Genomic DNA, 25,854 nt, shown 5'->3' on the forward strand with positions numbered 1-25,854 from the left:
GGGTATATTCCTTATAACCGTGGACACGCAATGTAACGTTACTCATTTCATAACATTTATGGTGTTATACTCAATGATTAGGTAGCTAGCTACATTATTCTATTAGCTCTGGAAAACAATGCTAATTGCGTCAGGGAAGTATTAGCATGTGTTGTATTTTGAAGCTACCCTGGCTTTATGACTCCCAAGTGGCACAGCGTCTCCGTGCTAGAGGCGTCACTACAGACACCCATCTTCAAATCCCGACTGCATTTCTATCAAAGTAAGTGCCTTATTACGTTATAATAGTTTCTGTGTATCGTGTTATACTGTGTCTACTGTAGCTCACTGTGTGTATGGAACATAATATATTTGTGTATATTCCTTATAACCGCGGACACGCTAGGTAACGTTACTGACCTTTTATGGTGTTATATTAAATTGTGCTTATGTAGCTAGTTACATTCTTCTATTAGCTCTGTAAAACAATGCTAAATGCATCAGAAGAAGATGTTGTATTTTGACGCTACCCTGGAAAAATTTAGAAATATCTTATACCACTTGGTCGTTTTCTGAGTGCATTCCACAAAGCTGTTTATCATGTCAGCCTTATCCACTGCCCCCATTTTGAGGTTATAGTCAAGCACGCAGTCTGGTTTGATGTTTCTCTGTCTGGTTTGTTTCTCTCTCCCGTCAGGTGGTCCAACTTCCCTGTGGCTGACATGGTTGCTGTATGGACAGAGGAGAGGACATGGACGTCTCGTTTGTCATGGAACTTTACTGCCAGCTGTTAACATTTTTTATTTTGTATAACGGGTCATTTAGGATGGCAGTAGCGTTGTTGATGAAATGCAGTCATAGCAGCAGAACTAGAAAGCAGTCATGGGAAAAGAGGGTGGCAAAGAAGGGAGTTGCAAACATAGGATCTCTGCCCCAGTGTTCTCTTATGGAGTTCCTCTTTACGGTCACCAGAAATGTATACATTTCACTAATTGTGGCTGCTGCTGCTGCCCCCACCCCCACTCCAGACTGGGACTCATCAACACAAACAGCAGGGCCAGGAGGGGTGAAATGGCTGGCAGCCTTCCAGCTACCACAGAACTCCTGTACTATCGGTCTGCCTCTGTCACCACCAGCATCGTCGAAGGGAACTGGGACTTTGTCAGTCGACAAGGGATCCTCTGTCACTGTCAGAACCTGATTCCTGACATTCAGACTCATTGTCAGAATTTTTTAAAAATCTCCATTTCTGCATTTCTGAGTTGTCTCCTTTTGAAAGACATTGCTAATGCTACAGCTTAGCTCATTAGCTACGTACATAACAACACTGAATGGCTCAGAGCTGGAGTGAGAGGTTACGTGATTGACAGCCTGCACGCGCCATTTGTATCAATAAATCACTATCAGAAAATGTTTTGTGTAGTGTTCCTATATTTACTATTTTATTCACGTTTTTCAATTACCGGTGATAAAATCATGCATTCCGATTTTTCCATAGATTGTAAAGGGCACATAGTATTTGTGTAAAATAATGTTTTGAAGGTCGTACTGATTATGAGCTAAGCTAATTCCAGCTATGTGTGTGGAGCCATGTTTGTTGACATACAATGCATTCTGGGTTTCACTTGATCGTCTGTCGGACCAAAGATGCTATAGCAAAATGAGGTAAGAGTTCACAAATTTTTTGAGGACTTCCGGAAATTACTGGTGGGATGTGAACGACAGTAGATGACACCCCTTCAACATGCATACTATAAACAGACCAAACACATCTCGTCTTCTCTTATTATCTTCGGTTTCTGTGAGGAAAAAATGCATGGCTGCGCGCTGAAACTAATCTTCGGATTACTTTCGATTTCTATAAAGTGTTTTACATAGTTATTTCGATCAATGGTGAGCTCACCCGTGATGTGATTAATTATACATAGTAATTGCTATTAGCAAATTCATAATGTAGTTTATGTCAGCCTAGAGCTAGAAAATATGACAGCTTGTGTGGGGTCAATCTTTGCTCAGTTAGCGCTAGAACAACTGTAGCCTACATTTTTCCGGTTAGGATGATTGTGTTATGCTATATATACTGTACTTCTGTGAATATCTGAACATTGCATCCCAAAATAAACTGCTCACATTCTGGACATAACTTTGCAAGGACTGTGTTTGTGTAAATAGTTTCTGAAAAAAGTGTGGCCAGCTCAAATGCTGATTGTTGCATCATTCGAAACTGGCCGTTCTAAACGAGCATTCTAAATGAGTGTTCTAATCACACATGTGTGATCGTAGCTTCAGGGACCACTGTAGAACGATCACACCCGTGTGATGGTACGTGTGAAAGGGTTAAATCTCTGGGTGTGACCACTGGAACAAAAACCAAGATGAGTTTAGAATAGAGGATGTGCTGTTTTTGACAGAGAGTCCAAAAATGTCTCTAGTAATGAATGACTGATGTAGTCTGGATAGAAACACAAGTTAGCCTACTGTACCTGTGGATAGGGATGCTGAGACCTACTGTACCTGTGGATAGGGAGGCTGAGACCTACTGTACCTGTGGATAGGGAGGCTGAGACCTACTGTACCTGTGGATAGGGAGGCTGAGACCTACTGTACCTGTGGATAGGGAGGCTGAGACCTACTGTACCTGTGGATAGGGAGGCTGAGACCTACTGTACCTGTGGATAGGGATGCTGAGACCTACTGTACCTGTGGATAGGGATGCTGAGACCTACTGTACCTGTGGATAGGGATGCTGAGACCTACTGTACCTGTGGATAGGGATGCTGAGACCTACTGTACCTGTGGATAGGGATGCTGAGACCTACTGTACCTGTGGATAGGGATGCTGAGACCTACTGTACCTGTGGATAGGGATGCTGAGACCTACTGTACCTGTGGATAGAGATGCTGAGACCTACTGTACCTGTGGATAGAGATGCTGAGACCTACTGTACCTGTGGATAGGGATGCTGAGACCTACTGTACCTGTGGATAGGGATGCTGAGACCTACTGTACCTGTGGATAGAGATGCTGAGACCTACTGTACCTGTGGATAGGGATGCTGAGACCTACTGTACCTGTGGATAGGGATGCTGAGACCTACTGTACCTGTGGATAGGGAGGCTGAGACCCATCTGCTTTGTCTTCCATCTTCTCCCTCTGTTGCCACATTGAACTGGTACTTTTCACCAGGTTTGAGACTGCTTATTTTAAGATGATGCACATCTTTCACTCTTGTTGAGCTTGTTTCACCGTCACACCCCCAGGTCACTCTGAATGTCTGGGGTCCGATCAGCCCCTGAGGAGAACTCCAGCTCAGAGACACAGAATCTAATGTCAGCAACAGGACCTGGATGTCACCAGGAGGGGGCAGCACTGGTGAAGGAATAATGAGAGAGAGTGAAACTAGACTTTATTGACAATAAAATTACATAAACAGGTGTATTATTCATCCCAGAAGTAAAGGGACAACAATTTATATCTTAGTAAATGTATCCTCTTAAATGTAGATTTAAATTAAATAATATAGTTTGGGTCAGTTTATTCTGTGTTTCCATACCTACCATCATCTGAAGACTGCATTGTGTGCTGGTCGCCATCACAACTCTTAAAGTGTGAGAACAACATAAGAATGAGTCATTTCTATAACAACATAGAAATTGTTATTTTGCTAAATGTACAACAGATAATTAAAAGTCAAGATACATCAACTGCTTTTGACATACTGGTAACCTACAAAACAATGGAAACACTGGAGTAAACGAGGGATACAAAGTATATACACACAGGTGTGGTTCCTGAGTTAATTAAGCCATTAAAACATCCCATCATGCATTGGGTCATGTATAACTACTTCCAGTTGCCCATTATTTTGGCTAACAGGGCTAGAAGAGATTTCAGTGACTCTGAAAGAGGGCTCTCAAAGGAGCGTAAGGGCTTTAAAGGGTGTGTCTGTCTCCAGATCTCAAACCAATGAAACACTTATAGGAGACTCTAGGAGCCGAGCCTGAGGCAGCGTTTTACACCACAATCTACAAAACACCAAATGATGGAATTTCTCTTGGAAGAAAGGTGTTGCATCCCTCCAATAGAGTTCCAGACACTTGTAGAATGTATGGCAAGGTGTATTGAAGCTGTTCTGGCTCATGGTGGCTCCTTGTTAAGATACTTTATTTGGTCAGATACCTGTATATTCTTTCACATTCCCACTTATACGGGCACTGAAGTTCTCCTGAATGTTTTGCCACGGTGAAGGAGAGTGTGCCAGGAAACAAGCACAATTGCAGGTGTCATTGTATTCTAAAAAACATAATGTTCGGATAAAACACTGACGGTGTCGTCACCCATTGCAACACTAGTTCTGTTGATACGGTACCTGACCTAACTTTTAAGCATCCTCAGAACTGTACAACCCTTAGTAACGAAACAAGATAAAACAGTAGCTACCTGTCTTGTAATGGTAACCTAGGCTATCTTGTAATGGTAGCCAAAGATTATATAAATAAATTATAGTCGTTATGTAATTAGGTTATTTCGTTGTCTCTTTCATGTCGTCATCTTTTCGGAAATTGTGTTAGGCAGGTCATTCCTACAATGTGGTGCCTTTTGGACCTCATAACTTTTGGAGGAAAAAATTATAATATATTTTGTGGTATTCTATCAGAAAAAGGACATGTATGACTGGGCAAGTTTGAGCTAGTACAATGGTGGACACTTGAACAGGATTTTTTAACATTTAGAAATGTTGTGATTTTTCTCTATTTAACCTAACAGGGTAGACATGTATGAGTGGGACATACAGTGGGACATACAGATGAGTGGGACATACAGATATGAGTGGGACATACAGATATGAGTGGGACATACAGATATGAGTGGGACATACAGTGGGACATACAGATATGAGTGGGACATACAGTGGGACATACAGATATGAGTGGGACATACAGTGGGACATACAGTGGGACATACAGATATGAGTGGGACATACAGATATGAGTGGGACATACAGATATGAGTGGGACATACAGATATGAGTGGGACATACAGTGGGACATACAGATATGAGTGGGACATACAGATATGAGTGGGACATACAGATATGAGTGGGACATACAGATATGAGTGGGACATACAGATATGAGTGGGACATACAGTGGGACATACAGATATGAGTGGGACATACAGTGGGACATACAGATATGAGTGGGACATACAGTGGGACATACAGATATGAGTGGGACATACAGTGGGACATACAGATATGAGTGGGACATACAGATACAGTGGGACATACAGTGGGACATACAGATGAGTGGGACATACAGTGGGACATACAGATATGAGTGGGACATACAGTGGGACATAGTGTACAGACTAACATCATGAAACATGAAAAATAGATAAAACTGAGTGTTTTTATTTCTGTAGCTTAAAACCATTGTTTTCCCACCAAAGAAATTATGACACTTCCTGAATGTGGTGTCATCTTAGGAAATGGTTGTTTTCTTAAATGAAGATTTACAACAAAATAACAGGGTGGAAAGTGATATCAGGGACACACAGAACAGCTTAAACACAATAATAATAATGCAATAATACAAATAATTTTAAAAAACATTATTGATGAGAGAATTTAACTAGGACTATAAAATAATGAAGAAAGATACAATAATGTATTGCTTATGTTTCTTGCGGAAGTTGATGAATAATGTTATGGGTGTAAGATGGCACAGTGATGCCATCTGTTGGTAAATGTTAATTACTGCAACTCTTGTGTTTTACCGGGGTGCTTGAGATACCCGGATGTGTTGTGATGTACTGAACAAGACTGGTTACTCGCATCAATGCCTCTGTCTCGTCATTTAACATTCAAACAAATAACACCCAGGGACATGGCAAACACTTTCATCCACTGAAGAATAGTGTTCAAAATACATCCTTTCTGGATGAATATTTTAGTTTTTAAGGACCTTATATTTAAAGCATTTTGGAATCCACATTTGAAACTAAATAAAAAGTGATATTTCCTGGAGACAGAAAACGCACTGCGTTGTAGAAATGACCCAGGCCTAGGCTGGACACCTATCCGCCCGAACCTGGTCATGGCTAGATTGGATACAGTTTATGTATAATTGACGTCAAAGTTGTACCTTACTAGCCCAAATGTTCCAACCTGCCCCAACCATAGAGAATAATAGAGGCCTCTAGTGGCCAAAGACCTATATTATAAATGAGCAGCACCATTGAGGGATTTCATCGTATTAATGTAGTCAACTGGGTGGGACTTCCAACTTCACTGGCTGAAGAAGAAAATGTACTACTTTAAAATGGAGATACACTCATGGCGCTGCCCATGATTTCAGATGTTAAATGGCATAGATACAAAATTGAGTCATCTATCTATCTCCATGGTCCCACCTTCAACCCCAAAATTGTCTGCATTTTTACCGTTTTTACGCATACGTTTTGTCTGTGTCGACTGGGAGCAGCTGCTACCGGAAGTCATAGGCCATGTCTGAAATCTACATACTATATAGAACGTACTGTTTAGTACAAATGAATGCAGTAAGTAAATACCTGAGTGTGTAAAGAAGATTCTCTTGGTCGAAATCTACCACGGCAGAAATTAGTTTAATATCCTGGCATTTAAAGTACTCACTTTTTGAAATTGTACATTATTTTCCAAATTTCACATAATATAAAAGTCCCTATTTTCGCCCATCCTAAAATGCCTACTAATTAAAAGCAAGTATGGGTATACACCGGACAAATGTAACGGAACTCAATTCTGCTTATAGCGCAATCAATGACATGACCTCATTTCAAAGTGTGGAAGAAATACACTGAATACACTCGATCGTTGTGTAAAAGAGAACACGTTTCGTAGACTTCTTTGTGCGCCCCTCGCCATACTGGGCCTAGTTTGGTATTCTATATTTTTACCTGCCATTTATTAGCAAGAAGTTGAACATCGGCCTTATTATCTTCACGTTTCGTTTGGATAAATAAGAAGTGACGCCAAAAGAGCTGACACCTGACTTATATAACACAAATATTAACGTACCATTTCTCCTGCTGTTGAGCTGTCTCGTTTGAAGCTACATAAAATAGTTGTCGAATTTACTTTCAGTTTCACAACTACTTTCACTTACTATTTCAGTTAAACACTATTTAAAATATTTATTATACATGAAAATATTTGATAAAGTTGAAATGTCTTCAGCTCTTGGTTAAATGCTGTTAACATACAAACAAACAAACAGACCAGAAAACATACAGTATTCTTCCTTGTTTTTTTGTCATTCCTGTGACAGTTGTAATCACTCCGTTGTTCCTCCAGGTGGAAGCAGAGGTATTTGTGGAGCTGATGGTCCTAAAACGTTGTCAGAAAGCAGACATGATAAGAGTGAAGAAGCTCAGGGATGATTTCAATGCGGTACGGAGACCCAATAAAATATTCATTATATTCAATGCTTTTATGAAATAAAGAGTGTGGTCACAGAGATTAAGTGACAGAACTCATTTTCTCTCAACCTGCTCTTTCTATACCTTTCTCCCTCTCTCTTTCATCTCTCTTTCTACACCTCTCTCTCTACATCTCTCTTTCTACACCTTTCTCTTTCTCTTTCATCTCTCTTTCTACACCTCTCTCTACACCTTTCTCCCTCTCTTTCATCTCTCTCTCTACACCTCTCTCTCTACACCTCTCTCTCTACACCTCTCTCTTTACACCTTTCTCCCTCTCTTTCATCTCTCTTTCTGCACCTCTCTCTACACCTCTCTCTACACCTTTCTCCCTCTCTTTCATCTCGCTCTCTACACCTCTCTCTCTACACCTTTCTCCCTCTCTTTCATCTCTCTTTCTACACCTCTCTCTCTACACCTCTCTTTCTACACCTTTCTCCCTCTCTTTCATCTCTCTTTCTACACCTCTCTCTCTACACCTTTCTCCCTCTCTCTTTCATCTCTCTCTCTACACCTCTCTCTCTACACCTCTCTCTCTACACCTCTCTCTTTACACCTTTCTCCCTCTCTTTCATCTCTCTTTCTACACCTCTCTCTCTACACCTTTCTCCCTCTCTTTCATCTCTCTTTCTACACCTCTCTCTACACCTCTCTCTACACCTTTCTCCCTCTCTTTCATCTCGCTCTCTACACCTCTCTCTCTACACCTTTCTCCCTCTCTTTCATCTCTCTTTCTACACCTCTCTCTACACCTTTCTCCCTCTCTCTTTCATCTCTCTCTCTCTACACCTCTCTCTCTACACCTTTCTCCCTCTCTTTCATCTCTCTTTCTACACCTCTCTCTCTATACCTTTCATCTCTCTCTACACCTCTCTTTCTCCATCCTCTTTCTCCATCTCTCTTTCTTCCTCCATCCCCTTCTTCCCATTTCCTCTCTATTTATTCAGACTTATTGTAGTTTATTTGGGATCATTCACCACAATTAGAAATAATGTTCAAGAGTTGTACTTAATTTTTGTGTTCATTTATTTTCCTTTAAACAATTGTTATTTTAAAACGTATTTAATTATAAATCGTGTACATCTTTGTTTGTTTAATGGTTAACAGATTCATTGAAATAGGTTGCATGCACTTTTCTACAATAAAAGAATGCTGAGATTTTGAACAAAGAATCAATCCACTTTTCTCTTCCATTCTGTATCGTTGTGTCATTATGCTTATATGAATCAGTTCTTGCAGCAATAATCTGTATATTCAAACAGCTCAGTGATTGCAGTGCTATAATACCAAACACAGTTGAATGTACAGTGCCTTCAGATAGGATTCATAGCCCTTATTCCACATTGTGTTGAATTACAGCCTGAATTCAAAATGAATTTAAAAAATAATCTCACTAAACTACACACAATACACCATAAAGACAAAGTGAAAATATGTTTTTAGAAATGTTTGCAAATGTATTGAACGTACAGAACTATCAAATTGACATACGTATTCACACCCCTGACTCATTACATGTTAGAAACACCTTTGGCAGGGATTACAGCTGTGAGCATTTCTGGGTAAACTGCCAAGAGCGTTGTACACCTGCATTGTACAATATTTGCACATTATTCTTTTAACAATTGTTGACCATTGCTGGAGAGCAACTTTCAAGTCTTGCCATAGATTTTCAAGCCCATTTAAATCAAAACTGTAACTAGGCCATTTGGAAACATTCATTGTCATCTTGGTAAACAATTATTATCTCCTTTGTTATATTGACGTTGAGTGTGAGGTTATGTTCCTGACACCACACTCCGAGGACCCTCACCTCCTCCCTGTAGGCTGTCTCGTCGTTGTTGGTAATCAAGCCTACCACTGTAGTGTTGTCTACAAACTTGATGATTGAGTTGGAGGCGTGCATGGCCACGCAGTCATGGGTGAACAGGGAGTACAGGAGAGGGCTGAGAATGCACCCTTGTGGGTCCCCAATGTTGAGGATCAGCGGGGTGGAGATGTTGTTTCCTACCCTCACCACCTGAGGCGGCCCGACAGGAAGTACAGGACCCAGTTGCACAGGGTGGGATCGAGACCCAGGGTCTCGAGCTTAATGACGAGTTTGGAGGGTGCTATGGTGTTAAATGCTGAGCTGTAGTTGATGAACAGCATTCTTACATAGGTATTCCTATTGGGACGGTAAGCAAATTGGAGTGGGTCTAGGGTGTCAGGTAGGGTGGAGGTGATATGATCCTTGACTAGTCTCTCAAAGCACTTCATGATGACGGAAGTGAGTGCTACAGGGCGGTAGTCGTTTAGCTCAGTTACCTTAGCTTTCTTGGGAACAGGAACAATGGTGGCCCTCTTGAAGCATGTGGGAACAGCAAACTGGGATAAGGATTGAATGAATATGTCCGTAAACACACCGGCCAGTTGGTCTGCGAATGCTCTGAGGACGCGGCTAGGGATGCCGTCTGGGCCGGCAGTGTACCATATCTGATCTCATAAATTGTTATTTTCATATTTTTAATGACAAAATGTAGAAATGTACCCAGGAAGGTTGTGGGTGGTGGAGAACAGATCCCCTAATGCCGCGTTCAAAATACCTGGGAACTCGGAGATCTCCGACTTCAGGGCTTGCAAACTATCATGGATTACAAAGGGAAACCCAGCCGCGAGCTGTCCAATGACAACTAGACTCGATGCGAGCATAGACGGAATTTAGCTCTTCTGGTGGGCTCGCATCGAGTCTAGTAACACTGATCCATGCAAGCGCGCTCTAGCCGTTCCGGACGACTGTGTTCAAGTTCTTTGTAGACAGTGTGAGTAAGACTTTACTACCCATCCCGCATGCGGGAGCGAAATCATAGCCTCAAACTAATTAGCATAACGCAGCGGACATAAATCATCCTAGAAAATATTCCTATTCATGAAAATCACAAATGAAATATATTGAGACACAGCTTTGCCTTTTGTTAATCACACTGTCATCTCAGATTTTTTAAATATGCTTTACAGCCAACGCTAGACAAGCATTTGTGTAAGTTTATCATGGCATAATGCTATGGCTAGGCTCTTCTAGCATCAGGCAACATTTTCACAAAAATAAGAAAAGCAATCAAATTAAATCATTTACCTTTGAAGAACTTCGGATGTTGTCACTCAGGAGACTCCCAGTTAGTTAGAAAATGTTCCTTTTTTCCAAAAATATTATTTTTGTAGAGAAAATAGCTCCATTTGTTCTTCAGGTTTGGCTGAGAAATCGACCGGAAAATGCAGTCACTACAACGCCAAACTTCTTTCCAAATTAGCTCCATAATATCGACAGAAACATGGCAAACATTGTTTAGAATCAATCCTCAAGGTGTTTTTCACATATATATTCGATAATATATCCGTCGGGACAATTGGTTTCTCATAAAGAAGCGATTGGAAAAATGGCTACTTGTGTACTTTATGCAAGATTTTCTGCCGGAGCCATCATGTGACCACTTGCTAAATGTGGTCCCTTACAGCTATTCTTCAACATAAATGCGTAAAAAGACGTCACAATGCTGTAGACACCTTGGGGAATACATAGAAAACGTAAGCTCATTCGTAGCTCATTCACAGCCATATAAGGAGTCATTGGCATGAGGCGGTTTCAAAAAATGCGGCACTTTCAGATTGGATTTTTATCTGAGTTTTGTCTGTAACATCAGTTCTGTTGCACTCACAGACAATATCTTTGCAGTTTTGGAAACGTCAGAGTGTTTTCTATCCAAAGCTGTCAATTATATGCATAGTCTGCCCTCTAGTTATAAACGGTTAAACAAATTACCAGGACATGCACTGAACAGATGGCAAATGTCTTCACTGACATTTTCAACCTCGACCCTGATCCAGTCTGTGATACCCACGTTTCAAACAGACCACATTATTCCCTGTGCCCAAGAACACCAAGGCAATGTGAGAATGCTGTTCATTGACTACATCTCAGTGTTCAACACCATAGTGCACTCAAAGCTCATCACTAAGCTAAGGACCCTGGGATAAAACCCCAGGTGGTGGGGGTAGGCAACAATACATCCGCCATGCTGACCTTCAACACGGGGGCCCCTCAGGGGTGCGTGCTTAGTTCGCTCCTGTACTCCCTGTTCACCCACGACTGTGTGGCCGTGAACAACTCCAACACTATCATTAAGTTTGCAGTTTGCAGACGACATGATGGTGGTAGGCCTGATCACAGACCACGATAAAACAGGGAGGAGGTCAGAGACCTGGCTGTGTGGTGCTGGGACAACAAATCAAATCCAAATCAAATTTAGTGGTCACATACACATTTTTAGCAGATGTTATTGCGGGTGTAGTGAAATACTTGTGTTTCTGGCTCCAACAGTGCAGTACTATCTAACAATTCACAACAATACATATAAATCTAAAAGTAAAATAATGGACTTAAGGAATATTCACCAACTTCTCCCTCAACGTCAGCAAGACAAGGGAGCTGATCTTGGACTACAGGAAACGGAGGGCCGAGCACGCCCTCATCAACATCATCAGGGCTGTAGGGGAACAGGTAGAGAGCTTCAAGTTCCTTGGTGTCCACATCACTAAGGGATTGTCGTGGTCCACACACACCAACAGTCGTGAAGTGGGCACAACAATGCCTCTTCCTTCTGAGGAGGATGAAAATATTTGGCATGGGCCTTCAGATCCTCAAGAATTTCTGCAGATGTACCATTGAGAGCATCTTGACTGGCTGCATCACTGTTTGTCATGGCAACTGCTTGGCATCTGACCTCTAGGCGCTACAGAACATCAGCAGACCGTCTTCTGATCTGCATGTGGGGAAAGGGGATAGCTACTAAGGTAAACAAGTGAATGCATTCTTCCGCTTTTAACCCAACCCCTCTGAATCAGAGAGGTGCGGGGGGCTGCCTTACTCAACGTCCATGTCATCGGCACCCGGGGAGCAGCTGTTGTTGGGGTGTTAACTGCCTTTCGGTTACTGGTCCAATGCTCTTAACTGCTAGACTAGCCTTCGTCCCTAGTGTGTTACTGGTCCAATGCTCTTAACCGCTAGACTAGCCGTCGTCCCTAGTGTGTTACTGGTCCAATGCTCTTAACTGCTAGACTAGCCTTCGTCCCTAGTGTGTTACTGGTCCAATGCTCTTAACCGCTAGACTAGCCTTCATCCCTAGTGTGTTACTGGTCCAATGCTCTTAACCGCTAGACTAGCCTTCATCCCTAGTGTGTTACTGGCCCAATGCTCTTAACCGCTAGACTAGCCTTCATCCCTAGTGTGTTACTGGCCCAATGCTCTTAACCGCTAGACTAGCCTTCATCCCTAGTGTGTTACTGGGTAAAAGACCAGCCAGGCTTTTGAGTATCCAAAGAGGAGAGAATTCAGGAACTTTTTTTCTTTCTACTCTTTGCAACAAAGAGAAAATGGCGCCAAAAACACAAAGGACATTTAAACACATCTTGACAATGTATTAATGTTGACATTATCCAAATTAAACAGAGTTGACTCTTTTCACACTATCATGCTGACTTACTCAGACTCCAACCATACTATGTACAAACTGTCCTTATAATATTCACTTGTGAAGTCACCATAATGAATTCTCAAATTAAAATCATTTTTAATTAAGGCAATAATTCCTGCATATAATGAGTGGTCCTATGCTCACCGTAGGAACGCATACAGAACATTACAGTCCTTTATAGCAATTGGTGTAAAGCCTGTCGCCATTGGACTCTGGAGCAGTGGAATGCGTTCTCTGGAGTGATGAATCACGCTTCACCATCTGGCAGTCTGACGGACAAATCTAGGTTTGGTGGATGCCAGGAGAACGCTACCTGCCTCAATGCATAGTGCCAACTGTAAAGTTTGGTGGAGGAGGAACAATTTTCTTTGCTGTTTGAGCATGACAATACCCCCGTGCACAAAGTGAGGTCAATTCAGAAATGTTTTGTCGAGATTTGGTGTGGAAGAAATTGACTGGCCTGCACAGAGCCCTGACCTCAACCCCATCAAACACCTTTGGAATGAATTGGAATGCCAACTGCAAGCCAGGCCTAATCACCAAACATCAGTGCCCGACATCACACATGCTCCTGTGGCTGAATGGAAGCAAGTCCCTGCAGCAATGTTCCAACATCTATTGGAAAGTCTTCCCAGAAGTGTCTGACACACAGGAGCTTGGTAGCAAGTCCTCAAAGTATGAGTGAATTCACTGTCCTTTTAACCCAATTCAAGAGGAAATGCACCCCCAACCTGAATGAACATTTCTTAGCATGTTTCTAGTAAAAATAAAAGACAGGAACACACACCCAGATTATAATCTAATACATTTGAAGGTTCAGACCAGACAGCAGGGATGTTCCTGATAACCAGTCAACCCAACATACAATCCAGTCACATTAAAAATACATCAACCAGAAAACATACAATGTGATAAATATCCAAATGTGCAGCTCTTTAAAAGCTCTGGAAAAAAACATATGCAACAATTTAATTCACACAGTAATATACATGTTGTCAATTCAAGTAGTCATTACACCTCTCCTAGCATCGGTGACCTCGGGACTTACATGGACATGTCTCTGCCCCGCAGCCTGGTCTCAGACCATTTTGTATCATTCTGTATGTAAATCCGAGACACTCCATTTAGTAGGATATGTTATGTTTGGTATGGTTACGTAATATAGATGGTTACTTTAAAGGCATAAATTAAAATAGGGTGGTTGGTCAGTGTGGATAGGGAGGCAAACATCTAGCAACCCAAAGGATTGGATTTGGACAACTTTAGCATTTTCATCATGGACAACATTAGCATTTTTGCTAATTAGCAACTTTTCAACTACTTACTATATTTGATCTACTTTGCAACTACTTAGCATGTTAGCTAACCCTTCCCCTGACCCTAACCTTAATCATTTTAGCTAACACTTCCCCTGACCTTAACTATTTTAGCTAACCCTTCCCCTGACCCTAACTGTAACCTTAACCCCTTTAGCTAACCATTTTAGCTAACCCTTCACCTAACCTTAACTCTGTTAGCTAACCCTTCACAAAACATTTTAGCTAACCCTAACCCTTCCCCTAACCTTAACCCTTTTAACTAACCCTGACCCTAACCTTAACCCTGTTAGCTAACCCTTCACCTAACCCTAACCTTAACCATTTTAGCTAACCCTTCCCCTGACCCTAACCTTAACCCTTTTAGCTAAACCTTCCCCTTTGACTTAGCTTAACCAGTACCAAGAAACCAATGGAATAGTCCCAAAAGTGCAAACTCTGCGCAACTAGAAACACATTGCTCTTATTGACTAAAATATCTCTAAAACCGATTGTCCTGTACATATCCCCCCCAAATAAAGCACAGTATTTGACATAGCTATGTACTGAACTTTGGGACAGTTGTGGTTCCACCTGCTCAGGCCCCCAGAACCACTAACACATTACAACATAATCAAACAATGCATACAATTATAATATCTGGTGAATTTGAGAAATAAATCTTACCAGTCTATTAGAGTTGAAAAAAAAGCATACATTTTTATATTGGTGTGTTGGAACGTAACAAAATGTAATATTGGAGTAAAGTGTCCTTGTGGGTCAGTATCCTACACTGGGTGTAATATTAGAGTAAAGTGTCCGTTTGGGTCAGTATCCTACACTGGGTGTAATATTAGAGTAAAGTGTCCTTGTGGGTCAGTATCCTACACTGGGTGTAATATTGGAGTAAAGTGTCCTTGTGGGTCAGTAGCCTACACTGGGTGTAATATTAGAGTAAAGTGTCCGTTTGGGTCAGTAGCCTACACTGGGTGTAAAGTGTCCTTGTGGGTCAGGCCTACACTGGGTGTAATATTAGAGTAAAGTGTCCTTGTGGGTCCTACACTGGGTGTAATATTAGAGTAAAGTGTCAGTATCCTACACTGGGTGTAATATTGGAGTTTGGGTCAGTAAAGTGTCCTTGTGGGTCAGTATCCTACACTGGGTGTAATATTGGAGTAAAGTGTCCTTGTGGGTCAGTAGCCTACACTGGGTGTAATATTAGAGTAAAGTGTCCTTGTGGGTCAGTAGCCTACACTGGGTGTAATATTGGAGTAAAGTGTCCGTTTGGGTCAGTAGCCTACACTGGGTGTAATATTAGAGTAAAGTGTCCTTGTGGGTCAGTATCCTACACTGGGTGTAATATTGGAGTAAAGTGTCCTTGTGGGTCAGTAGCCTACACTGGGTGTAATATTAGAGTAAAGTGTCCGTGTGGGTCAGTAGCCTACACTGGGTGTAATATTAGAGTAAAGTGTCCTTGTGGGTCAGTAGCCTACACTGGGTGTAATATTAGAGTAAAGTGTCCATGTGGGTCAGTAGCCTACGCAGGATGTAATATCTAATTTAGACAAACAACTCTGAACTAATATACCACAGGACAATAGGTTCAGATATACGGTAAGGTGGTTAACGTGGGCTTATCCAGAAAGTGTGTGAGTGGTTGGAAACAGACACTATGTGTAACTAAAGTTCACAGTCAACTGAGAGTTCATGTCCCAGAATACTGCACAGATGTTCTAAATGTGAATATTTTATCCAACAGGACTGTTGTGTCGCTAGTTGGGCAGAGTTTGCACTTTTGGGACTATCCCATTGGTTCCATTGTACTGGGTAAGCTAAGTAAAAAAATATATAATAAAGAACATTACCAGAGAGAGGTCAAAGACAAAACTGATCCTAGATCAGCACTCTTATTACTCTGGGACTCTCTGTGAATACAGGCTCTGGTCACATGTCCATGGATGACACAACCCATCTAGTGTCCACTCTGGTATTGCTATAACTTTTATGATAAGGACTATTTTCTATCTATTAACTAAAGTATTTTTACTGTGCTATGTCAGTTATATTTAGAAGGAAAACACTGGAGTTACTATTTGTATATTATAACACTTATAATAATACTAATAATAATTATTATTAATTATAATACACTATACTTGACAAGCAGATGACATACCTGGATCACAGTATATAGATGTATTTAATCAGTAGAATGAACACGTGGAACATATGGAACAGAATGGAAGCAAACAGAACACTGCTGCATTTCAAATGGATTGATAGCTGTAAAAACTTAAATGAAACAGTATCTTGTTAAATTGGTATATGTACACCATATAGGTACAAATGTAAACCACAGTTAGAGCCTACGAGACCCCAGTTCCACTCCCCTGGGCCTGATGAACGGTAGACTCCACATAGCTCTGGTCTCTTTAAAGACAGGAATACATCTTTCAATGTAGTTAGTTACACATAGAAACAAAAACAGCTTAAGAATAACAGGGAAAACCAGAACAACTCCATGAGATATGGGGTTACAGTAGCTACTATAATTAGACTACGGTGTGAACGGTTTTTCACACACCCAGTGTTTTGGAGTACATGTTGCATCCTTCCAACTCTTCAGTGGGTCTGATGCCGTCTGTGAGATCTCAACACAAGCCGCCTCGTCATTCAAGTTGTTAGGTTCCCCTTCCATCCAATATCTATAAACCACAGAGATTCAGAGTTGAAAATCATCCAATACAAGTCCCCAGGCTCAGTTGTTACCATTCTACATAGAGAATCAGACAGTTAACCTAGTCCCCAGGCTCAGTTGTTACCATTCTACATAGAGAATCAGACAGTTAACCTAGTCCCCAGGCTCAGTTGTTACCATTCTACATAGAGAATCAGACAGTTAACCTAGTCCCCAGGCTCAGTTGTTACCATTCTACATAGAGAATCAGACAGTTAACCTAGTCCCCAGGCTCAGTTGTTACCATTCTACATAGAGAATCAGACAGTTAACCTAGTCCCCAGGCTCAGATGTTACCATTCTACATAGAGAATCAGACAGTTAACCTAGTCCCCAGGCTCAGTTGTTACCATTCTACATAGAGAATCAGACAGTTAACCTAGTCCCCAGGCTCAGTTGTTACCATTCTACATAGAGAATCAGACAGTTAACCTAGTCCCCAGGCTCAGTTGTTACCATTCTACATAGAGAATCAGACAGTTAACCTAGTCCCCAGGCTCAGTTGTTACCATTCTACAGAGAGGGAGAGAGAGAGCTGGCTGAAGACAAGATTATCAGACTGTAAAAAGTCATTTATTACAACAGAAAAGTGTAAAAGTCCTCCAGAACCTGTTCACTCACGTAGGTTTAAATGGTGTGTCGTCAACCCACTTCCAGATTCTGTCTTTTTATATATACCAATCCAGACATTCTTCTTAAATCCATGGATAAATATCTAGAATAGAATTGTGGATAAAAAACAATGGCCATTATTTCATCTCCACAGCGGAGAAACACTTTTACATTTTATAAATAATAGTAATAGTAGTCTAATAGTAGTAGTAGTAAAATGTAGTCGTTCTGGTCACTAGAAATACAAGGTGATTTAGGATGTTTGAAAAGGTCCTGAGTACTTCCATATATTCCTTCCTCAGAACTCACAAAAAAAATACAAAACTGTTGCAGAACACTGGTGCAAACTCATGATGCTCGAGGGGAAGCGTGCTCAGACCACACAGACCAAGCTCTCTGCTCTGAGGACTGCAATAAGGCAGTTCACAATGATCTAGGAAGCTGGGAGAGTACTTGATGGAAACAGAGTGTTGTGTTTAATCATTTTCGTTTTAATCTTTCCAAACCCATAGCTCTAACCTTAACCAGTTACCATAGCCACTAACCTTAACCCCTAACCATAACCACTAACCTTAACCCCTAACCATAGACACTAACCTTAACCAGTTACCATAGCCACTAACCTTAACCCCTAACCAAAGACACTAACCTTAACCCCTAACCATAGACACTAACCTTAACCCCTAACCATAGACACTAACCTTAACCCCTAACCATAGCTACTAACCTTAACCCCTAACCATAGCAGCTAACCTTAACCCCTAACCATAGACACTAACCTTAACCAGTTACCATAGCCACTAACCTTAACCCCTAACCATAACCACTAACCTTAACCCCTAACCATAGACACTAACCTTAACCCCTAACCATAGCAGCTAACCTTAACCCCTAACCATAGCTACTAACCTTAACCCCTAACCATAGCAGCTAACCTTAACCCCTAACCATAGACACTAACCTTAACCCCTAACCATAGACACTAACCTTAACCCCTAACCATAGCCACTAACCTTAACCCCTAACCATAGCAGCTAACCTTAACCCCTAACCAAAGACACTAACCTTAACCCCTAACCATAGACACTAACCTTAACCCCTAACCATAGACACTAACCTTAACCCCTAACCATAGACACTAACCTTAACCCCTAACCATAGACACTAACCTTAACCCCTAACCATAGACACTAACCTTAACCCTAACCATAGCAGCTAACCTTAACTAACCATAGCTACTAACCTTAACCCCTAACCATAGCAGCTAACCTTAACCCCTAACCATAGACACTAACACTAACCTTAACCTTAACCCCTAACCATAGACACTAACCTTAACCCCTAACCATAGACACTAACCTTAACCCCTAACCATAGACACTAACCTTAACCCCTAACCATAGACACTAACCTTAACCCCTAACCATAGACACTAACCTTAACCCCTAACCATAGACACTAACCTTAACCCCTAACCATAGACACTAACCTTAACCCCTAACCATAGACACTAACCTTAACCCCTAACCATTGCCACTAACCTTAACCCCTAACCATAGACACTAACCTTAACCCCTAACCATAGCCACTAACCTTAACCCCTAACCATAGCCACTAACCTTAACCCCTAACCATAGCCACTAACCTTAACCCCTAACCATTGCCACTAACCTTAACCCCTAACCATTGCCACTAACCTTAACCCCTAACCATAGACACTAACCTTAACCCCTAACCATAGACACTAACCTTAACCCTAACCCTAACCTTAATAACCAGACACTAACCTTAACCCCTAACCATAGACACTAACTAACCCCTAACTAACCTTAACCCCTAACCATAGCCACTAACCTTAACCCCTAACCATAGACTAACCTAACCTTAACCCTAACCATAGACACTAACCTTAACCCCTAACCATTGCCACTAACCTTAACCCTAACCATAGACACTAACCATAGACACTAACCTTAACCCCTAACCATAGCCACTAACCTTAACCCCTAACCATAGACACTAACCTTAACCCCTAACCATAGACACTAACCTTAACCCCTAACCATAGACACTAACCTTAACCCCTAACCATAGACACTAACCTTAACCCCTAACCATAGACACTAACCTTAACCCCTAACCATTGCCACTAACCATTTGAATTGTTTCGGTTTCACCACTGTAACCACACAGAATTAACCCTGTAACCACACAGAATTAACCCTGTAACCACACAGAATTAACCCTCTAACCACACAGAATTAACCCTGTAACCACACAGAATTAACCCTGTAGCCACACAGAATTAACCCTTAACCACACAGAATTAACCCTGTAACCACACAGAATTAACCCTTAACCACACAGAATTAACCCTGTAACCACACAGAATTAACCCTTAACCACACAGAATTAACCCTGTAACCACACAGAATTAACCCTGTAACCACACAGAATTAACCCTGTAACCACACAGAATTAACCCTGTAACCACACAGAATTAACCCTGTAACCACACAGAATTAACCCTGTAACCACACAGAATTAACCCTGTAACCACACAGAATTAACCCTGTAACCACACAGAATTAACCCTGTAACCACACAGAATTAACCCTCTAACCACACAGAATTAACCCTCTAACCACACAGAATTAAACATGTTGAAAATGAATGAGAGATAATAATAATAATGAAACAGTAGTATTGTAGTATTACTAATGTATTATCTATTACCTGTTCTTCTCTGCTGTTTATAATAACCAACTCTCCTCCCATTGTTCTGCACTCCCTCTGACCGCCCCCAGCTGTGTTCATCGTGGAGGAGACATAATAACAGCTGGTGCCAAACTTCCACCATCCATCCAGACAGGGTTTCTCTGAGATAAACACAACAGAACTGCAGGCATGTAAAAGTATGAACTAAAATTATACTTCTAAAATAAGAAAATGAAAGACTGCACTCACCATAGAACCTAAGCCTGGTTTTAAACTGGTCTCTCTCAGTGGTTGTGGTATTTAGATTATTCTGCAACTGGTCTCTCTCCCGAGTTATTGTGGTGAGAGTATTCTGCAACTGGTCTTTCTCCTTAGTTTTGGCTGTGAGACTGTTCTGTAGCTGGTTTTTCTCTGTGATCCTAGTATTTAGATTATTCTGCAACTGGTCTCTCTCTTTGGTCCGTGAGTTAAGACTATTCTTCAATTGATCCCTATCAGCAGTCATAACTTTAAGACTATTTTGCTGCTGGTCCCTGTCTTTGGTCCTCGTGGTGAGACTATTCTGTAGCTGGTCTCTCTCCCGAGTTATTGTGGTGAGAGTATTCTGCAACTGGTCTTTCTCCTTAGTTTTTGTTGTGAGACTATTCTGTAACTGGTCTCTCTTTTTAGTCAGGGTGTTGTAACTGGTCTGTAGCTGGTCTCTCTCAGTGGTTCTGGTATTTAGACTATTCTGCAACTGGTCTCTCTCAGCGGTCCTTGAGTTAAGACTATTCTGTAATTTCTCCCTTTCAGCAGTCCTTGTGGTGAGACTGTTCTGTAGCTGGTCTCTCTCTTCAGTCAGGGTGTTATAACTGGTCTGTAGCTCGTCTCTCTCTTGAGTTAAGGTGTTGTAACTGGTCTGTAGCTCGTCTCTCTCTTTAGTCAGGGTGTTGTAACTGGTCTGTAGCTGGTCTCTCTCTTGAGTTAAGGTGTTGTAACTGGTCTGCAACTGGTCTCTCTCTTTAGTCAGGGTGTTGTAAACTGGTCTGTAGCTTTCTCTCTCTTTAGTCAGGGTGTTGTAACTGCTCTGTAGCTCGTCTCTCTCTTTAGTCAGGGTGTTATAACTGCTCTGTAGCTCGTCTCTCTCTTTAGTCAGGGTGTTGTAACTGGTCTGTAGCTCGTCTCTCTCTTGAGTTAAGGTGTTGTAACTGCTCTGTAGCTCGGCTCCCTCTTTTGTCAAGTTATTATAACTGGTTGGTTGCAGATCTCCTTCTTTAGTCAGAAGGCTGTAACTGGTCTGTTGGTCTCCCTCTGTTGAGTAGTGATGATCAATGACTCCATCTGTAAAAGGGAAAAGTTGATCAAATATTCAATTATGTTTAACTATCACACCATTAAAGTTTACAAAACAGCATTCTAAACTTACAGTAGACAGACAGGCCTATGATCCCAGCCAATAGGAGAACACACAGCAGCCCCAGACACACTGCAGCAACTCCAGAGGGTCTCTTCCACCACAGAAAATTAGCTGAATCACAGGGATGTATCATGTAAGATCTTTGCACTCTCTCTGGTAACGTTAAAATACTTATATCATCCAGGATTGTAAGGAACAAAAGCTGTGTGTTTGTACTTGAATTGATACCTGAAAATGTAACACTGGGCTTGTTGGGAGACGTGTCATCATCAATATCCATGGTCTGCATTGTTGGATTCTCCACCTGTGTTTGTATAGATTGTCTCTTACATTTCTAGAAGTTAAATGCTATATTTTCCTCTGTTACTTCAGCTCTAGTGTAGGTTTGTATCTGTGCCTTATGTGTCGTCAAGGCAAATACTTGAGGTCACCTGACTTAGCTTACCCAGTACAAAGGAAACAATAGGATAGTCCCAATCTCTACCCAACTAGCGACACATACACGGTAGTAGAGCTCAAACAAGCACACTTCAGTACAGTGCATTTGGAAAGTACTCAGACCCCTCAGATATCCCTCTTGTGGTGTGGGGGCTGTGCTTTGGCAAAGTGGGTGGGGTTATATCCTTCCTGTTTGGCCCTGTCCGGGGGTGTCCTCGTATGGGGCCACAGTGTCTCCTGACCCTTCCTGTCTCAGCCTCCAGTATTTATGCTGCAGTAGTTTATGTGTCGGGGGGCTAGGGTCAGTTTGTTATATCTGGAGTACTTCTCCTGTCCTATTCGGTGTCCTGTGTGAATTTAAGTGTGCTCTCTCTAATTCTCTCTTTCTCTCTTTCCTTCTCTCTCTCGGAGGACCTGAGCCCTAGGACCATGCCTCAGGACTACCTGACATGATGACTCCTTGCTGTCCCCAGTGCACCTGGCTGTGCTGCTGCTCCAGTTTCAACTGTTCTGCCTTATTATAATTGGACCATGCTGGTCATTTGAACATCCTGGCCATGTTCTGTTATAATCTCTACCCGGCACAGCCAGAAGAGGACTGGCCACCCCACATAGCCTGGTTCCTCTCTAGGTTTCTTCCTAGATTTTGGCCTTTCTAGGGAGTTTTTCCTAGCCACCGTGCTTCTACACCTGCATTGCTTGCTGTTTGGGGTTTTAGGCTGGGTTTCTGTACAGCACATTGAGATATCAGCTGATGTACGAAGGGCTATATAAATACATTTGATTTGATTTTGACTTTTTCCACATTTTGTTACGTTACAGCCTTATTGTATAATCATTTGTATTTTCTTTAAATCCTCATCGATCTACAAAAAATACCCCATAATGACAAGTATAAACATGTTTTTGGATTTTTTTGCAAATGTATTAAAAAACAGAAATACATTATATGCATAAGTATTCAGACCATTATAAGGTCTGTCTATACAATGTCCCACAGTTGACATTGCATGTCAGAGTGAAAACCAAGCCACGATGTCAAAGGAATTGTCCGTAAAGCTCCGAGACAGGATTGTGTCGAGGTACATATCTGGGGAAGGGTACCAAAAAAGGAAGGTCCCCAAGAACACAGTGGCCTCCATCATTCTTAAATTGAAGTAGTTTGGATCCACCAAGACTCTTCCTAAAGATGGCCGCCTGGCCAAACTGAGCAATCGGGGGGGGAAGGCCCTTGGTCAGGGAGGTGACCAAGAACCCAATGGTCATTCTGACAGAGTTCCTCTGTGGAGATGGGAGAACCTTCCAGAAGGACAACCAACTCTGCAGCACTACACCAATTAGGCCTTTATGGTGGAGTGGCCAGACAGATGGTAGAAAAAGGCACATAACAGTCCGCTTGGAGGTTGCCAAGAGGCACCTTAAGGACTCTCAGACAATGAGAAACAAGAGGCTCTGGTCTGAAGAAAGCAAGATTTGGCCTGAATGCCAAGTTTCAAGGAAACCTGGCACTATCCCTACGGTGAAGCATGGTGGTGGCAGCATCATACTATGGGGATATTTTTCAGCAGCAGGTACTGGGAGATCAGTCAGGAACGAGGGAAAGATGAACGGAGCAAAGTACAGAGCGCTGAGGACCTCAGACTTGGGCGAAGGTTCACCTTCCAACAGGACAATGCACACAGCCAAGAGAACTTAGGAGTGGCTTCGGGACAAGTCTCTGAATGTCCTTGAGTTGCCCAACCAGAGCAGGTGTGCCAAGCTCGTAGCGACATTCCCAAGAAGACTCAAGGCTGTAATCGCTGCCATAGGAGCTTCAACAAAGTATTGAGTAAAAGGTCTGAATACTTACGTCAATGTAATATTTCCGGGGTAAAATACTTCAGTTTTTTTTTTTTCATTATGGGGTTTTGTGTGTAGATTGATGACAGGGAAAAAACAAACAATTTAATGCATTTCAGAATAAGGCTGTAATGTAACAAAATGTGGAAAAAGTCAAGGGGTCTGAATACTTTCCGCATGTATTGTAGATATGTACTTTGTCCTGTTTACTGTTCACCTGCTTAGTCTCCCAGAGACACTAACATATTACAGAAGAATCAGACAATAAACACACCTCATAAAATGATCATATCTGGTGAAATAGAGAAATACAATCTTACCACAGTCTTTGAGAGTTGAAAACGGATGCATACAAATATGTTAAATGAATGAGCATCAAAGTAAGATTGGAATAATGTGTCCACAATTTTTTATAGTCTGAGAGACCCCACCTTTTGTGTCAACATCAGCATATCCTTTAAATTTGGTCAAACAATTATGAACTAATATACCACTGGATGTTAGGTTCAGATAAAAGGCAACGTGGTTGACAGGACGTAAGTCAAACTGAAAGTTCAAGTTACAGAATGCTGCATATAAGTGTTTCATTTCCCTTCTCTCTCAAGCACATGAGCTATAGGGGTCAAAGGTATAATTTAGGTTAAAAGTAATGGTTGAATGTTCAGTTACTCCAAAATTCTAAAGCTTAGAAAACTTGGAAGGCTGAATGTCAAAATGTGTCTATACTTTACTTAAAGCCCTGTCAACTGCCATTTTATAAAAATGTTCATTGTTCAAACTGGGTTCTGAACTGTCTAACCCTGTTTCTGTCCTGACCTTCAGTAACTCAGTAACTGGTTGTTGCACCCTGTTCAGGAGGAGGGTGCTAGAATGGTTTTAGTCAACAACAGACTCACCAAACTGTCCATGACAGGACTAGCTGGTAACATCATAATCATTCTGGATGCAACGTTAAACATTCCCCCTTCACTGTAATGGATTTGACATCCTGTGGTCAGTGTGTCAGCATCCTGTAAAGCGTTTGTCATTCCCAGGTTTTCATCCTTTGTAAAAATACAGCTTTCTCTTTGACATAAGGGTGCTAGCTAGCCTATAGCCTATTGTAGGGATGCTAGCTAGCCTATAGCCTATTGTAGGGATGCTAGCTAGCCTATAGCCTATTGTAGGGGTGCTAGCTAGCCTATAGCCTATTGTAGGGGTGTAGCTAGCCTATAGCCTATTGTAGGGGTGCTAGCTAGCCTATAGCCTATTGTAGGGATGCTAGCTAGCCTATAGCCTATTGTAGGGGTGCTAGCTAGCCTATAGCCTATTGTAGGGGTGTAGCTAGCCTATAGCCTATTGTAGGGGTGTAGCTAGCCTATAGCCTATTGTAGGGGTGCTAGCTAGCCTATAGCCTATTGTAGGGATGCTAGCTAGCCTATAGCCTATTGTAGGGGTGCTAGCTAGCCTATAGCCTATTGTAGGGATGCTAGCTAGCCTATAGCCTATTGTAGGGATGCTAGCTAGCCTATAGCCTATTGTAGGGGTGCTAGCTAGCCTATTGCCTATTGTAGGGATGCTAGCTAGCCTATAGCCTATTGTAGGGGTGCTAGCTAGCCTATAGCCTATTGTAGGGATGCTAGCTAGCCTATAGCCTATTGTAGGGGTGCTAGCTAGCCTATAGCCTATTGTAGGGATGCTAGCTAGCCTATAGCCTATTGTAGGGTGCTAGCTAGCCTATAGCCTATTGTAGGGATGCTAGCTAGCCTATAGCCTATTGTAGGGGTGCTAGCTAGCCTATAGCCTATTGTAGGGATGCTAGCTAGCCTATAGCCTATTGTAGGGATGCTAGCTAGCCTTTAGCCTATTGTAGGGGTGCTAGGTAGCCT

General features: G+C 41.8%; 1 protein-coding gene and 2 long non-coding RNA genes across 5 annotated transcripts in view; all 3 read right to left on the bottom strand.

Annotated features, from left to right (window-relative positions):
• The window catches only part of LOC121845294 (fibronectin-like), a 35,697-nt gene extending 28,476 nt beyond the window's left edge, over positions 1 to 7,221 (bottom strand). The window contains exons 1-3 of one of the 3 annotated variants that reach the window (XM_042316368.1): positions 7,041 to 7,221; positions 3,538 to 3,580; positions 3,083 to 3,349 (exon numbers count right to left, since the gene is read on the bottom strand). In XM_042316368.1, the coding sequence (XP_042172302.1) occupies positions 3,083 to 3,349; positions 3,538 to 3,580; positions 7,041 to 7,043 (313 nt within the window). In that variant the 5' untranslated portion in view covers positions 7,044 to 7,221. The remainder of the gene's footprint in view (positions 1 to 3,082; positions 3,350 to 3,537; positions 3,581 to 7,040) is intronic. The other 2 variants (XM_042316369.1, XM_042316366.1) reach the window with 2 other exon arrangements.
• A 9,206-nt stretch (positions 7,222 to 16,427) lies between these two features.
• Positions 16,428 to 21,302, bottom strand: LOC112267620. Its single transcript, XR_006082499.1, has 4 exons — positions 20,563 to 21,302; positions 20,332 to 20,474; positions 17,605 to 17,698; positions 16,428 to 16,951 (listed from the first exon to the last, which is right to left on the bottom strand). It is a non-coding gene; the product is annotated as an uncharacterized LOC112267620 (long non-coding RNA).
• A 182-nt stretch (positions 21,303 to 21,484) lies between these two features.
• On the bottom strand, positions 21,485 to 24,440 carry LOC121845297. Its single transcript, XR_006082498.1, has 4 exons — positions 24,307 to 24,440; positions 21,938 to 22,013; positions 21,719 to 21,820; positions 21,485 to 21,633 (listed from the first exon to the last, which is right to left on the bottom strand). It is a non-coding gene; the product is annotated as an uncharacterized LOC121845297 (long non-coding RNA).
• Positions 24,441 to 25,854: the final 1,414 nt, after the last annotated feature.

This window comes from Oncorhynchus tshawytscha, unplaced genomic scaffold, assembly GCF_018296145.1.
Source record: "Oncorhynchus tshawytscha isolate Ot180627B unplaced genomic scaffold, Otsh_v2.0 Un_contig_3182_pilon_pilon, whole genome shotgun sequence".
In the NCBI taxonomy this organism is placed as follows: domain Eukaryota; kingdom Metazoa; phylum Chordata; class Actinopteri; order Salmoniformes; family Salmonidae; genus Oncorhynchus; species Oncorhynchus tshawytscha.